We start from the raw sequence: 12,824 nt of genomic DNA on the forward strand, positions 1-12,824 counted from the left end.
ACACACAGCTGCGGGACCAGCGCTCGGCGGTTCTGTCATTCAATGATGGGCCGAAACAAGTGATGCTGATTGTTATATCCGTGTTTTTGTTTTAAGAAAAGAGAAAACGCAGACACCTTTGTTGCTTACATTTTTTTTTATTATTAATAATCCCAAATTATTTTGTTGTATTACAAAAATATTCATAAATTCATATATATATATACACACACACACGCATAAATATAAAGTGAAAATGTTAAAACGGCTGGACACATTGCAAGAACAGACCAAAGCTGGACAAAGGAAGCTATTGGATGGATCCCAGGAAATGAAAAAGACTGAGATATAAAAAGATGGGGATGGAAGATGAAGTCATACACTTTGCAGGCGTGACATGGAAAAGCGAAGCTGTTGATGGAAGGAAGTGGAAACATCTTGGGGAGCCTTCATCCAGCAGTGGATCGATGTGGGCTGATGGTGATACTAAAATTGAAACTTTCCCTCTGTGAACTTGGGATCCTTTTAGAATGGCCCTGTCTTACCATTGTATTATTCTGATGTCATTGAATTGCTATCCTCTGGATTTTTCCATGATGGACAATAAATCAGCATTAGGGCTTCACAACAATCCTTTATTACACTCCTTACAGAATAAAACGTTCAGTGCAGATAGTAGAAATCTGCAGTATATGTCATCATTCAGGGCTGTGAAGAACATGCAGATGTGTTTGTAAATTAAAGCTAGTGGAAAAAAAGAAAGAAAGGGGTAACTGGATGCTTTCATGTCATCCATTTTTGTACCATTATTATTATTATCAAGTGTGATATCTGGGTTTGATGCTTAGATCAGTCAAATACATACATTCCTGTTTGACTCAGACATGAATTCAGTAAAAATTATCCAACAGACCAGGTGTGTTTTTGCAAGTACATTACATATGTATATAAATGTAATATTAAATAAAGAAATGTTTAAATCTTTATAGCTTTAACCTATTAATATACCATAAATCCCCTCTTATTTGATTTGAAGCTGTATGTTATGTTCATATGTATTAAACATGATTGCCATCATTGGAATTATGCTAAGCTGATTTGGAAAATTACTTGTCTGTAAAGGGTTCATCTCAAATATAAAGGGGGTATTTTACAGAAACTTGTGCTGTGTACAATGGGCATGAGTGAAATAGCCTTCCCCTGCACCCCAAATGTACGGTGACCACAACAATTATTATTATAGTCAAATGTTGGTCTTCATCGCTGTAGTTCTGTGTTGTATCTCTGCTGCCAATGTCAGAACCTTGTGATTGACTTAAAAATACATATATTTGCAACAAGGACCTGCCATCTAGCGGGGCACATTATATACTCAGACATAAACACAAAGTTAAATGCAGTCTGTTACTATAATACTTGGACATCCACACATGGCGCATGCCTGTCTGTAACAATTTCACACAGGGAGTGAGAACTGCAGTGCATAGCGACAATTCTGATCTTTCATCAAATACTAACTAAAATAATAATAGTAGATTGAGTATTTCAAGAGAGTTATTTTATACATGTATGAACTTCACAAAAAATATGATAAATATTTATGCAATGCTAAAAACAAGTACTTTCATTGTCACCAATTAACAGAATATTGATCCTAAAAAAGCAACGACAACCTATTGGAACTCATGTAGAGAAAGTTTGAATCCAAAGGTTACTATATTCCCCCAATCTTATTGTGCATAAGAACAGTACTTGTGTTAATCAGTGCTTTAACTTTGGTAGTCGGCTCACTGTAGCTGTTTTCTTTATGGGTCCATGTTTGGAGTCCAAATCTCTCTTATTTCTTGCCGTGTAGTAATTGTCTCTGTGGGAAAAGTCAACACAGAACATTGTTTTAGCTTGTTACCACACCAGCACCAGTTCAAATTATACATTTATAATTCCATTCCTAATGTTAAAATAGTGTAACATGTATCAGTTAATACACAAGTAGTCTGCTTTCATACAATATATAGGTGCATCATGCTCAAAACCTTTACACTTTTTAAACAGCTCCTCACTACACATCTGCTGTGTGTTGAAAATAGAATTACATACTTCATTTGCCGATCTTCTTGTGTGAGGCGGGACTGCACCTTCTGCTGTTTTCTGCTTGCCTCCAGCACCGCCGATGCCTAAACACAGCCCGAAACTTGAAACTTGAAACATCAGAATTTGAGTGTCTGAGACCATTCTTAATTCCTCATATTTATTACTCTGGAAGTCACAGAATTGTGTGCATCTTGCCACTTCCCTGCTCTGGTACTACTGGCTGAAAAAGCCACAGTTCTTTGGAACATCAAATAACATCAAATAACTACCTCTGACCCTGTAGTTACTGGTGAAATGTGATATGCCTACTGCCCTACAATTTTGATGTATAAAAAATGAAAGGGTGGATCAATGTGAGAAGAGGCTTAGAAGCAAAAAGCATTTATTTGAAAAAGGTATCATTTGTTACAGGTACAGCATTTTGTCTATATATTTTTTTTTTTTTATGTGTGAGCCAGACCTCTGAGCAGAGCACAGTTCATGCTGCACAGAAAGTTGATGATAAAAACATATTTAAGCACTACATGTTCTGGGCATTTAAAAAAAAGACTCACAGTCTAAATGGATTGTAAATCTAGGGCAGACAAAATGGTTGGCCTGGTTTAAGATAGTACACAATGCTGCATACATGCTGTACAAATCAGCAGGATTTTAGAAAAACTTGTTTATTTGAACTGCACATTTTTTAATAAGAGTGGACTTCATTTAGTCTTCTGTGTTTCAAGGTATAACTTATTTCTGTAAATCCCCAGTGAGCACAAGTTAAGTTTGGAGGATTTTCAGGATTTTCTATCCAACACAAATTTGTGTACTGTATTACTTCACATTCCTGTCTTTTTATTATTCTGCTCTCTCCCTGATTTGCACAAGGTGCTCCTATGTACCGATGTCTTCATTTCAGTGCTGCCTGCATTTACATGCATAACAAGCAGCACAGATCAATAGAAAGTAGCTTGTCACTCTCCATCTGTTTTAAGGTACGGGGAGTAATTCCTGCCCATTTTAATCAAGATACATTTTTCTTGCAGGATGTACATGTATTTTGCTTTTCTTTTTAGTCTACGCAGCAGGTTTATATCACTACACTAACCTTGAGGGCTTTCAAAGTCAGAAAGTTGTCCGTTTATTTGAATTGAAACAAGATGTAAATGGGATCAAAAGAAGAAAGCCAGAGGGTTTGAAATGGAAAATGAGAGATCTTTAGCTTTTAAATCGCCTGGTCGCTAAGGCTGCCAGTTTTTTTCATTGTTGTTCACATCTTCTTCCCAGAGAAATGACCCCTCGCAAATCAGTACTGACAATGGATGCATCCTTATCTGGTCATGTGATGTATTAAGACCCATTTCAGCGGTTTTAGTGATGTGCAGCTGTTTCAGCATCAGGTACAGGAAAGCTGTGTAATCTCAATGACATCTTAAGGGTCTCTACTGGGGAGGGGGGCAGTGTAAATCTGGATTTTCCCTCAAATCCACTGGGTGGGCTGAAATGCCATTATTTGTAGAACCTACTTCTGTAAGACACTTAAATCCCTGGCAACAGATGTGATGCACAGACCCAAAATGCAGAAACATCAATCATTGTGTTAGACAGCTTTTTGAACAATTGATTTGTGAGAAGACACTACAGGCTGAAGTGGGCCCTTTCTGATCAGTTGGTGTAAAATAAATGTTTCATCATTAAATTATTATTATTCTTGCGTAACTCCAAACTGCACATCATACAAATAAAAAAAAGGAAAGCAAAACAGAGAAAGCAAGGGTAGATTTTTTTTTTACACAAAGCCAGTTCACCAGTTTGACCAGTTCAGTGAGTGAAGTGCATTATACCAGTTGCATAATTATTGTCTTGGAAAAAAATAAAATCAAGTAACTGCAGTCATTTGGAGGTCACAGGGTCAAGTTCAACTTAAACTGACTCTATTCATGTTCTTTCAATTTGACAATTAATTTAAGTGCATTCTTACACATTCTGATGCTTGAAAGTAGCAAATTAAATTACCAAATTATAAGCTTGCATGGAACAAAAAGCTATAAGATACACCGGGCAAATAATAATTGAGAGAAATCTATATAACTCTTGCACTTGGGAGATCCTTTCTGATTCTCACCTGGGATATTTCTGCAAGGTACGTGCGCCGCTCATCGTTGGCCTTGTGGTAGGCCTAATCAACACAAAAAGCAGAGATCAATGTGAAGCTCTAGGACCACCGGTTCCCATCCCATACCAAAGCCGACGTCTCTTTAGTCGGGCTTTGGTATTGCCGGTTTTCATCCCTGGCACGTCAACACTCTTTCCCAAAAGATATTATTATAAATAAACAGTGACAAACCTTTGCCTCCTGCTCTATTCTCAGTGTGTAATCCTTAAGCTGGTTCTGCAGACTCTTTTTGTCGTTCTCTAATTGCTTAAGTAGCTGTTTCAGAGCACCCTGCCAAAATAAACACAGGTTAAGGTTAGGATTGCATGGCAACACTGGCACTGCTTCATCTATAGCACAGTGGAAAGGACCTAATCCCTATTTCCGTTTTGTTGGTTATTGATCGGCTGTGTCAGATGTGGAGGCGAGTGTTAATTAAACAGAACTGCTTTATCTTAACTTGTAGAAGAGTTTGTTTGTGCGAATTAGGGAAACACAAAGACATCTAATTCAGTTGTTAACAAAGTAAGGTCTCAATAACCAATCAGGCAATTTTTCTCAGTTCATTCTGATTTCATATTTATATTTTATTTAAGGACATTAATATTGTTCACAGCTTTAAAAATTAAAATAGCTCACACAACCTTTATTTTCTTTTAGATTTATCTTCAACGAAGTCGAAGAAATGGGAAAATTTTGAGTCACTTTTACTGGAACAAATTGATGATGCTGGCTTTACTTATATGTTGAGCTTTGTGGTTCTACATTCAATCTGATTTTGCTGGGCTGCTGTGAAAAATGGTAGTCGAGTTAGATTTGGTTTCAGCGCAACATTCATTTTCTACCCTCGCTGTGTGCGTTTTGTGGAGGTGCCTATGCATTTCAAATTAAAGTTGTTGTTTTTCTCCTTTTATCTATGCTTTATCTATTAAAATACTGACTACATACATCATTCATAAGTGCTTCTTTTGCATTTGCCTACAGGCATTGATTTTTCTTTTCTATCTTGTTTCGGATCCAGCCCTTGTTTTCAGTCGTAGTTATAATTCTTCGGTGAAACGGCTTATTTCATTCCGCTGTCTCAGCAGCCAAATGATTTTCATCCTGAGCTTGTAATAACAAAACACGCTTTCTGCTCCACAAATAGATTTTTAAATTGCTGTGTTGTGCCCACCAGAAAATGACTGTTACTTAAAATATAATAGGTTACTGGAGGCACGGCTTTGCACTGCTGGTGTCTGCAAACCTGTAAGTTCTGGGAGGGAAATATAATTAATAACTGACCCTGGTTCTCTAAGAAGAACAGCAGTCTTAGTCACAGGATGTAGCTGATGCTTGATTATATCAGTAGGAGGAGGGGAGAGAGCACAAGACACTACACTTTAGCTAGAAAAGCTAAAGTTAGAATTGTGGGGACAGAGAAGAATATTTACAAGAACTATCTGTATGTGAAAGGTCAGACAGTGATTTCATGATGATGATAATAATAATAATAATAATAATAATAATAATAACCTTAATTTTATATCACTTAAAAGTTAAAACAGCAATAAAAAACTGAATAAGCACAATACAAACCAGCTAAAGCAACCACATTTTGGCCCAAGAAAATACCAAACATTAAACAGACAGACCTAGCCATGATGGAACGGCATTACATAAAAAATATCAGCACTTTCATATTGCTTCATTTCCTGTGGAAGATTGTTCCTGAGCCTGGGCGCATAACAGCAAAATGCCCTGTCACTCACCGAGCACAGTGTAGCCTTGAGCATTGATGTGAACGTAAGAGTCACGAACAAGATTCCTAATGTGGAAAACAAACCTCTTACACAACCTACCAAGACAAAATAGCGCCACAGAGGATGAGACAAAATGGTTCAGAGGATATGGCTTTAAAACTAATTCATTTTAAATCATGGACACAAGGATTCCTTATAACACCTTTCCGTTTCCCCCTGCATAGATCTGTTCCTACAATTGCTGTCTGTTAGTGGAAGATCTTAAACGAGCATCTTCAAAACTTTAAAACTTAAATTGAACAAATAAAAGTCATAAGTGTAATTGGACAATTGAAATCTCCTGACGCTCAACCTAAAAACAGCTGTAAGGTTCAATAATGTGTAACATCCCATAGTGTCTTTACTCCCTCCAAATATTTTCCAGCTGATCGATGTAACCCATAGATTTCAACTTAATCAATTGTGGCACGCTACAATGAAGATTACAGTATTCAAATGATGTAATTTGGATAACGAGCCTTTGGATACAGCAGAGAATCATGGGGGAAATCTGACCAATTTGTACTCACCACTGGCATCTCATCATAGGACCGAATGGAAGACAGTCTGTCTGTAAACAAACCAGAAAAAGTAAAACTCGCAACCACACTAAACAAAATGCTCTGTCACATTGTTCATATGTACTTTTTCTGTTGTCTACACGTGTTGCAATACATGTTATGTCTTCATACCACTATTTACCAGTGATTATCAATTGCGTCTCCCAAAACAATTTATTTTCTCCACACCTCTCATTAATTTATGTCTCTCTATTCCAAAAGGTAATCAGTCTTTTCTTGAGATTGGGTTTTGTTATTCCCACACACATGCACACATACATGCACGCACACATACATTATATAAGCCCTGCTGAAAACAGCTGTTGAGCTCTACGCTCCAAAATAGAAGCATCAACACTTTAATATTCAGAGCACACATCTCAGGCATCCTCAGAGCAGCAGACTTATATATACTTGAGACTGAGAGGATAATTATCGCCAAGCATTTGAAAGCACCTTTTTTCCCTCTGGAACTGGGTAAAAGATATACTAATGAGTAAGTGAGAGCAGCAGTTTTAATACACATTCCTACATTTGGCAGTTTCTCGGAGGGGTTCTCTGCAAGCATTTTCTTTACACATGATACAGTAACTATAATAGACCAATGTAATGCCATTACTCCTGAGTAAATCGCTTACCAACTGTGGAAAACCTGCTATGTGAGCAGAAAAATAAATCACAAAACAGAAAATACTCCTGCCGCCACAAATCTACTGAATATTGTGTAGTGGTGTGACACCCCAATATGTCAATATGAGCTCTACCGCCTCATGCCTGTCATCCTAATCTTCAACTGATCTGCAATTCTTGGTAGTATTGAATCACACGCTTCTATCCTCTTCTCATGCAATGTCTGTCTGCATCATTGAAGAGTCGCCTGGATGAAATCCTTCCTGCACAATGCCCCCCCATCGCAGCCCTCGATCCTGTAAGATCTGTGTGCTCTGTGGTTCTGCTTCATGACAGATTTCAGGGAGAATCGTGCAACTCATTATCTGCTACAGGCGGCCTTCCTCAAAGGCAGGTAGCGAAGCATTCAGGTTCTCTTTTAATTTACTTCTCCCCGTGGCTGAGACCCTGATGGTGGGGAACGGCAGCACTGACAGACATCATTATAGCAGACGCAGTGTGTCCTCTAGTGCTTTAAAGTGCACGGATTAAAACGGGAAAACAGTCTGTTCTTTACCAATGGGATTAGCACGTATGTCCTCAAGCTTGCCTTGGAGCAGGGCAATTTGCCTTTCCAGCTGCCTGTTTAGCTCCTGCTGGGTCTCGTACCTGGTTTTCCACTCATTTCCTGAAAGTGAGGAATGAAGAACACATTAAAGAGGTCAGGGAGGTCTCCTCTCACTAAGCCTGTCTGGGTGTATGGACTCACAGAGTTGAGTTCATCACCTATCATCACCCTAAAAGAGATCAGTTGTTTTTGTCTGTTGGTAATTTTTCTACAAAAAGGGAAATTATATATACAGACAGGTGACAAATTAAAGCAAAAATCTGAATAAATGAGTGGAGGAACTTAACGAATGCAGATGCCTCCAAACAGGTGTACTGCATGATACAATTAAACAAATAACATCTTATCATGCTCTGTGGCATGTATACAAATGTTGAGCAGGCCCAGTTGACCTCGATTTTAGATCAAGATGGCAAGAGGAAAGGATCTAAGTGGCTTTGAAAGAGGGGTCATTATTGGGCCACGAATGGCAGGAGCTTCAGTCACAAAGACGCTCAACTGGCTCGTGTTCTGGAGTGCATGTGTGGCGACACCAAGAGAACGGTACAGGCCTTACTGCTTGACCCCTACAGTGAGGGGGTTCGGAGGCTCTGCTATGCTTGGGGGGGCATTTTCCTGGTATGGTTTGGGTTCACTTGTCCCCTTAGAGGGAAGGGTCACTGCAAGTCATTTCAAAGTTATTCTGAGTGATCACCTTTATCCTATGGTGACACATTTCTCTCCTGATGGGAGTGGTCTCTTCCAGGATGACAATACCCCCCTCCACAGGGCATGAGGGCTCACTGAATGGTGTGATGAGTATGAAAATGATGTGAATCATATGCTATGGCCTTCGCAGTCACCAGATCTCAACCCAATTGAACACCTATGGGAGATCTTGGACTGATGTGTTAGACGGCGCTCTCCACCACCATCATCAAAACCCCAAATGAGGGAATATCTTTTGGAAGAATGGTGTTCATCCCTCCAGTAGAGTCCAGAGACTCGTAGAATCTGTGCCAAGAGCATTGAAGCTGTTTGGTGGCTCATGGTGCCCAACACCTTACTGAGACACTTTATGTTGTTTTTTCCTTTAACTTCTCATCTTTATAAATCAAATGATGAGTGAAAATGTGACACATGACTTTGATTTTGTTTATTTAACATTTGAAAGAAACAGCACACTATTGAAAAGAAATCTACTCATTTGCTTGAAGAGAAAGGTATTTGATCAATGCATACAACCACTGCTCACTTATAGCTCTGAAACTTGGTCACTAAATGCAAAAAACACAGAAACTGGAAATGATGCAAAGAAGCAGGGAAAGACGCCTGCTTGGAATGACAAGAAGAGACAGAAAAACTAAGGTTTCGCATGTAATGTGTGTGTAATATGATATATTAGCTACTTCTTTGGTTGATTTTCTGTATTCTTATTCTTCCCATTTGGCACAAAAAAAACCTTCAAGGATATCACACAGAAAGCTAAAGTTTGAAACATGGCTAAAAATAAAATTTGCGAGACGAGAAAGGGGCTTGCATGACCAAGTTTTTCCATCCCTTGCAGCAACACCAGCTCTCTCTCACAAATTAAACACCCTTTGTTCTATGGCACTGTATAAATTTACACTTCCCTCCACCAGCGCTTTTAATAAGCCTGTCGAAACTAGTGGAACAGACTGGGTGCTAATTAGGTGACACTGAAGGGCTGTTTGTGAACTGAGCTAATTTAGCGGTATATCATGGTTTTATTTTGGAATAAAATATCTAGAATTAGTAAGTCATTTAACAGACATCTCTTTCCGAGGCAAGTTCTTAAAAAGTTAACATGCAATGTAGTACATATACACAACATTATAAGGGTATGAACATGAGTGAAAAAACATATCCACATAATAATGAATTAGAATTAAGTACAATTACACAAGAATGCTTCTGATTAAACACATGTGTTTATGTATATATTAACACACACACACACACACACACACACACACTCCTGTGCAAATGTTTTAGGCAGGTGTGAAAAAATGCTGTAAAGTAAGAATGCTTTCAAAAATAGACATGTTAACAGATTATATTTATCAATTAAAAAAATGCAAAGTGAGTGAACAGACGAAAAAATTACATCAAATCCATATTTGGTGTGACCACCCACTGCCTTCAAAACAGCATCAATTCTTCTAGGTACACTTGCACACAGTTTCTGAAGGAACTCGGCAGGTAGGTTGACCCAAACATCTTGGAGAACTAACCACAGTTCTTCTGTGGATTTAGGCAGCCTCAGTTGCTTCTCTCTCTTCATGTAATCCCAGACAGACTTGATGATGTTGAGATCAGGGCTCTGTGGGGGCCATATCATCACTTCCAGGACTCCTTGTTCTTCTTTACGCTGAAGATAGTTCTTTATGACTGTCGCTGTATGTTTGGGGTCATTGTCATGCTGCAGAATAAATTTGGGGCCAATCAGATGCCTCTCTGATGGTATTGCATGATGGATAATTATCTGCCTGTACTTCTCAGCATTGAGGAAACCATTATTCTGACCAAATCCAACTCCATTTTGCAGAAATGCAGCCCCAAACTTACCCATTTTCTAGACTTACCCCAGACTTACTCATTTGACTCATCAGTCCAGAGCACCTGCTGCCATTTTTCTGCACCCCAGTTCCTGTGTTTTCGTGCATAGATGAGTCGCTTGGCCTTGTTGCCACGTTGGAGGTATGGCTTTTTGGCCGCAAGTCTTCCATGAAGGCCACTTCTGAGCAGACTTCTCCAGACAGTAGATGGGTGTACCAGGGTCCCACTGTTTTCTGCCAATTCTGAGCTGATGGCAGTGCTGGACATCTTCCGATTGCGAAGGGAAGTAACCATGATGTGTCTTTCATCTGCTGCAGTAAGTTTCCTTGGCCGACCACTGCGTCTACGGCCCTCAACGTTGCCTGTTTCTTTGTGCTTCTTCAAAAGAGCTTGGGCAGCACATCTGGAAACCCCTGTCTGCAGTGAAATGTCTGCCTGGGAGAGACCTTGCTGATGCAGTATAACTACCTTGTGTCTTGTTGCTGTGCTCAGTCTTGCCATGGTGTATGACTTTTGACACTGAACTGTCTTCAGCAACCTCACCTTGTTAGCTGAGTTTGGCTGTTCCTCACCCAGTTTTATTCCTCCTACACAGCTGTTTGTTTGTTAATGATTGTGTTTCAACCTGCATATTGAACTGATGATCACTAGCACCTGTTTGGCATAATTGTTTAATCATACACCTGACTATATGCCTACAACATTCCTGCCTTTGTGCAAGTGTACCTAGAAGAATTGATGCTGTTTTGAAGGCAAAGGGTGGTCACACCAAATATGGATTTGATGTAGATTTCTCTTCTTTTCACTCACTTTGCATTTAATTAATTGATAAATATAATCTATTAAGATGTCTATTTTTGAAAGCATTCTTACTTTACACATTTTTTTCACACCTGCCTAAAACGTTTGTGCAGTACTGTATGTGTGTATATATATATATATATATATATATATATATATATATATTATGGTCAGCCATAACATAATGACCACCTGTCTAATATTGTGTAGGTCCCCCTTTTGCCGCCAAAACAGCCCTGACCCATTGAGGCATGGACTCCACTAAACCTCTGAAGGTGTGCTGTGGTATCTGGCACCAAGACATTAGCAGCAGATCCTTTAAGTCCTGTAAGCTGTGAGGTGGGGCCTCCATGGATCGGATTTGTTTGTCCAGCACATCCCACAGATGCTCGATTGGATTGAGATCTGGGGAATTTCGAGGCCAAGTCAACACCTTGAACTCACGATTCATCAGACCAGGCCACCTTCTTCCATTGCTCCATTGTCCAGTTCTGATGCTCACGTGCCCATTGTAGGCGCTTTCGGCAGTGGACAGAGGTCAGCATGGGCACCCTGACTGGTCTGCGGCTACGCAGCCCCATATGCAACAAACTGCGATGCACTGTGTGTTCTGACACCTTTCTATCAGAACCAGCATGAACTTTTTCAGCAATTTGAGCTACAGTAGCTCGTCTGTTGGATCGGACCACACGGGCCAGCCTTCGCTCCCCACGTGGATCAGTGAGCCTTGGACGCCCATGACCCTGTCGTCATCAACTTTGAGGACAAAATGTTCACTTGCTCCCTAATATATCCCACCCACTGACAGGTGCCATGATAATGAGATTATCAGTGTTATTCACTTCGCCTGTCAGTGGTCATAATGTTATGGCTGATTGGTGTATATATTTATATACACCAATATATTATATATATATATATATATATATATATATTCGTAACTCAGTATATAGCCTGTAGTATATGCTGAATGTTAATGTTACCTTCATCTTCCACAGTGTCCAGTCTCTTCTCCAGGATGACCACAGTGTTCCTCAGCTCAAAAATTGACTCTTCCAGCATTTCTCTGAATCACATGACAACATCAGTGCGTTTCTCTTTCATCTGTCTTTGCTGAACTTACATTAACTTGTGATAATAAGATAACAAAGTCGTTTAAAATTAGGGTGATATTCCTATATGATTTATTCTGAATCACTGTCGTTATTAGCTCTATAATCTGAAAAACTGCATGTTAAGTATTTTGTATTCATTTATGTTGGGGCAGAATAAGATCGGAAATGTGCACGTATATTTATCGAGTTGACAGAGATTTGCCCTTTATTATTTTGCCAACAAACTTTGCATTGCATGGGATGGGGGGGGTTGTAATGTGCTGGCGTGTTATATTAGCACTGTCACTCAGCTCCTCCGCCCAGGTGCGCATTAAGAAGTGCAGAAACTCACTTCATCTGCTTCTCCTGCTCGATCTCCAGCCGCAGCCGAGGCGCATCGCAGGGCCTGTGCTGTGTGAGCTGTGTGAGCTGTCTGTGCTGTCCATCCTGTCCCTGCTGTCTGTCCTCCATCCTCACATTTGTTCCACCCGTTTCCAGGGAGATGGAGACATTTCACCTCTGACCCGGAAGTGCTTCCCAGCCCGCAGCGCTTTGAAAAGTCGCGGGAGGTTCAAGTCGAGGCTG

At 39.7% G+C, this 12,824-nt stretch overlaps 1 protein-coding gene across 3 annotated transcripts; it reads right to left on the reverse strand.

The window, feature by feature from the left end:
• Window positions 1–593: 593 nt before the first annotated feature.
• On the reverse strand, window positions 594–12,782 carry ccdc169 (coiled-coil domain containing 169). Of its 3 annotated transcripts, none has more exons than XM_066699774.1 (9): window positions 12,592–12,782; window positions 12,129–12,211; window positions 7,735–7,845; window positions 6,519–6,559; window positions 4,400–4,498; window positions 4,178–4,231; window positions 2,077–2,153; window positions 1,771–1,843; window positions 594–723 (listed from the first exon to the last, which is right to left on the reverse strand). In XM_066699774.1, exons 1-9 carry the CDS (start codon window positions 12,708–12,710, stop codon window positions 718–720), a joined length of 663 nt encoding a protein of 220 aa, XP_066555871.1. In that variant the 5' UTR covers window positions 12,711–12,782; the 3' UTR covers window positions 594–717. The 3 variants fall into 3 exon arrangements, with proteins under 3 accessions (XP_066555871.1, XP_066555870.1, XP_066555869.1); XM_066699773.1 differs by having other exon boundaries at window positions 1,732–1,843; XM_066699772.1 differs by having other exon boundaries at window positions 594–1,843.
• Window positions 12,783–12,824: the final 42 nt, after the last annotated feature.

Source organism: Amia ocellicauda, chromosome 3 (assembly GCF_036373705.1).
Source record: "Amia ocellicauda isolate fAmiCal2 chromosome 3, fAmiCal2.hap1, whole genome shotgun sequence".
NCBI classification, from domain to species: domain Eukaryota; kingdom Metazoa; phylum Chordata; class Actinopteri; order Amiiformes; family Amiidae; genus Amia; species Amia ocellicauda.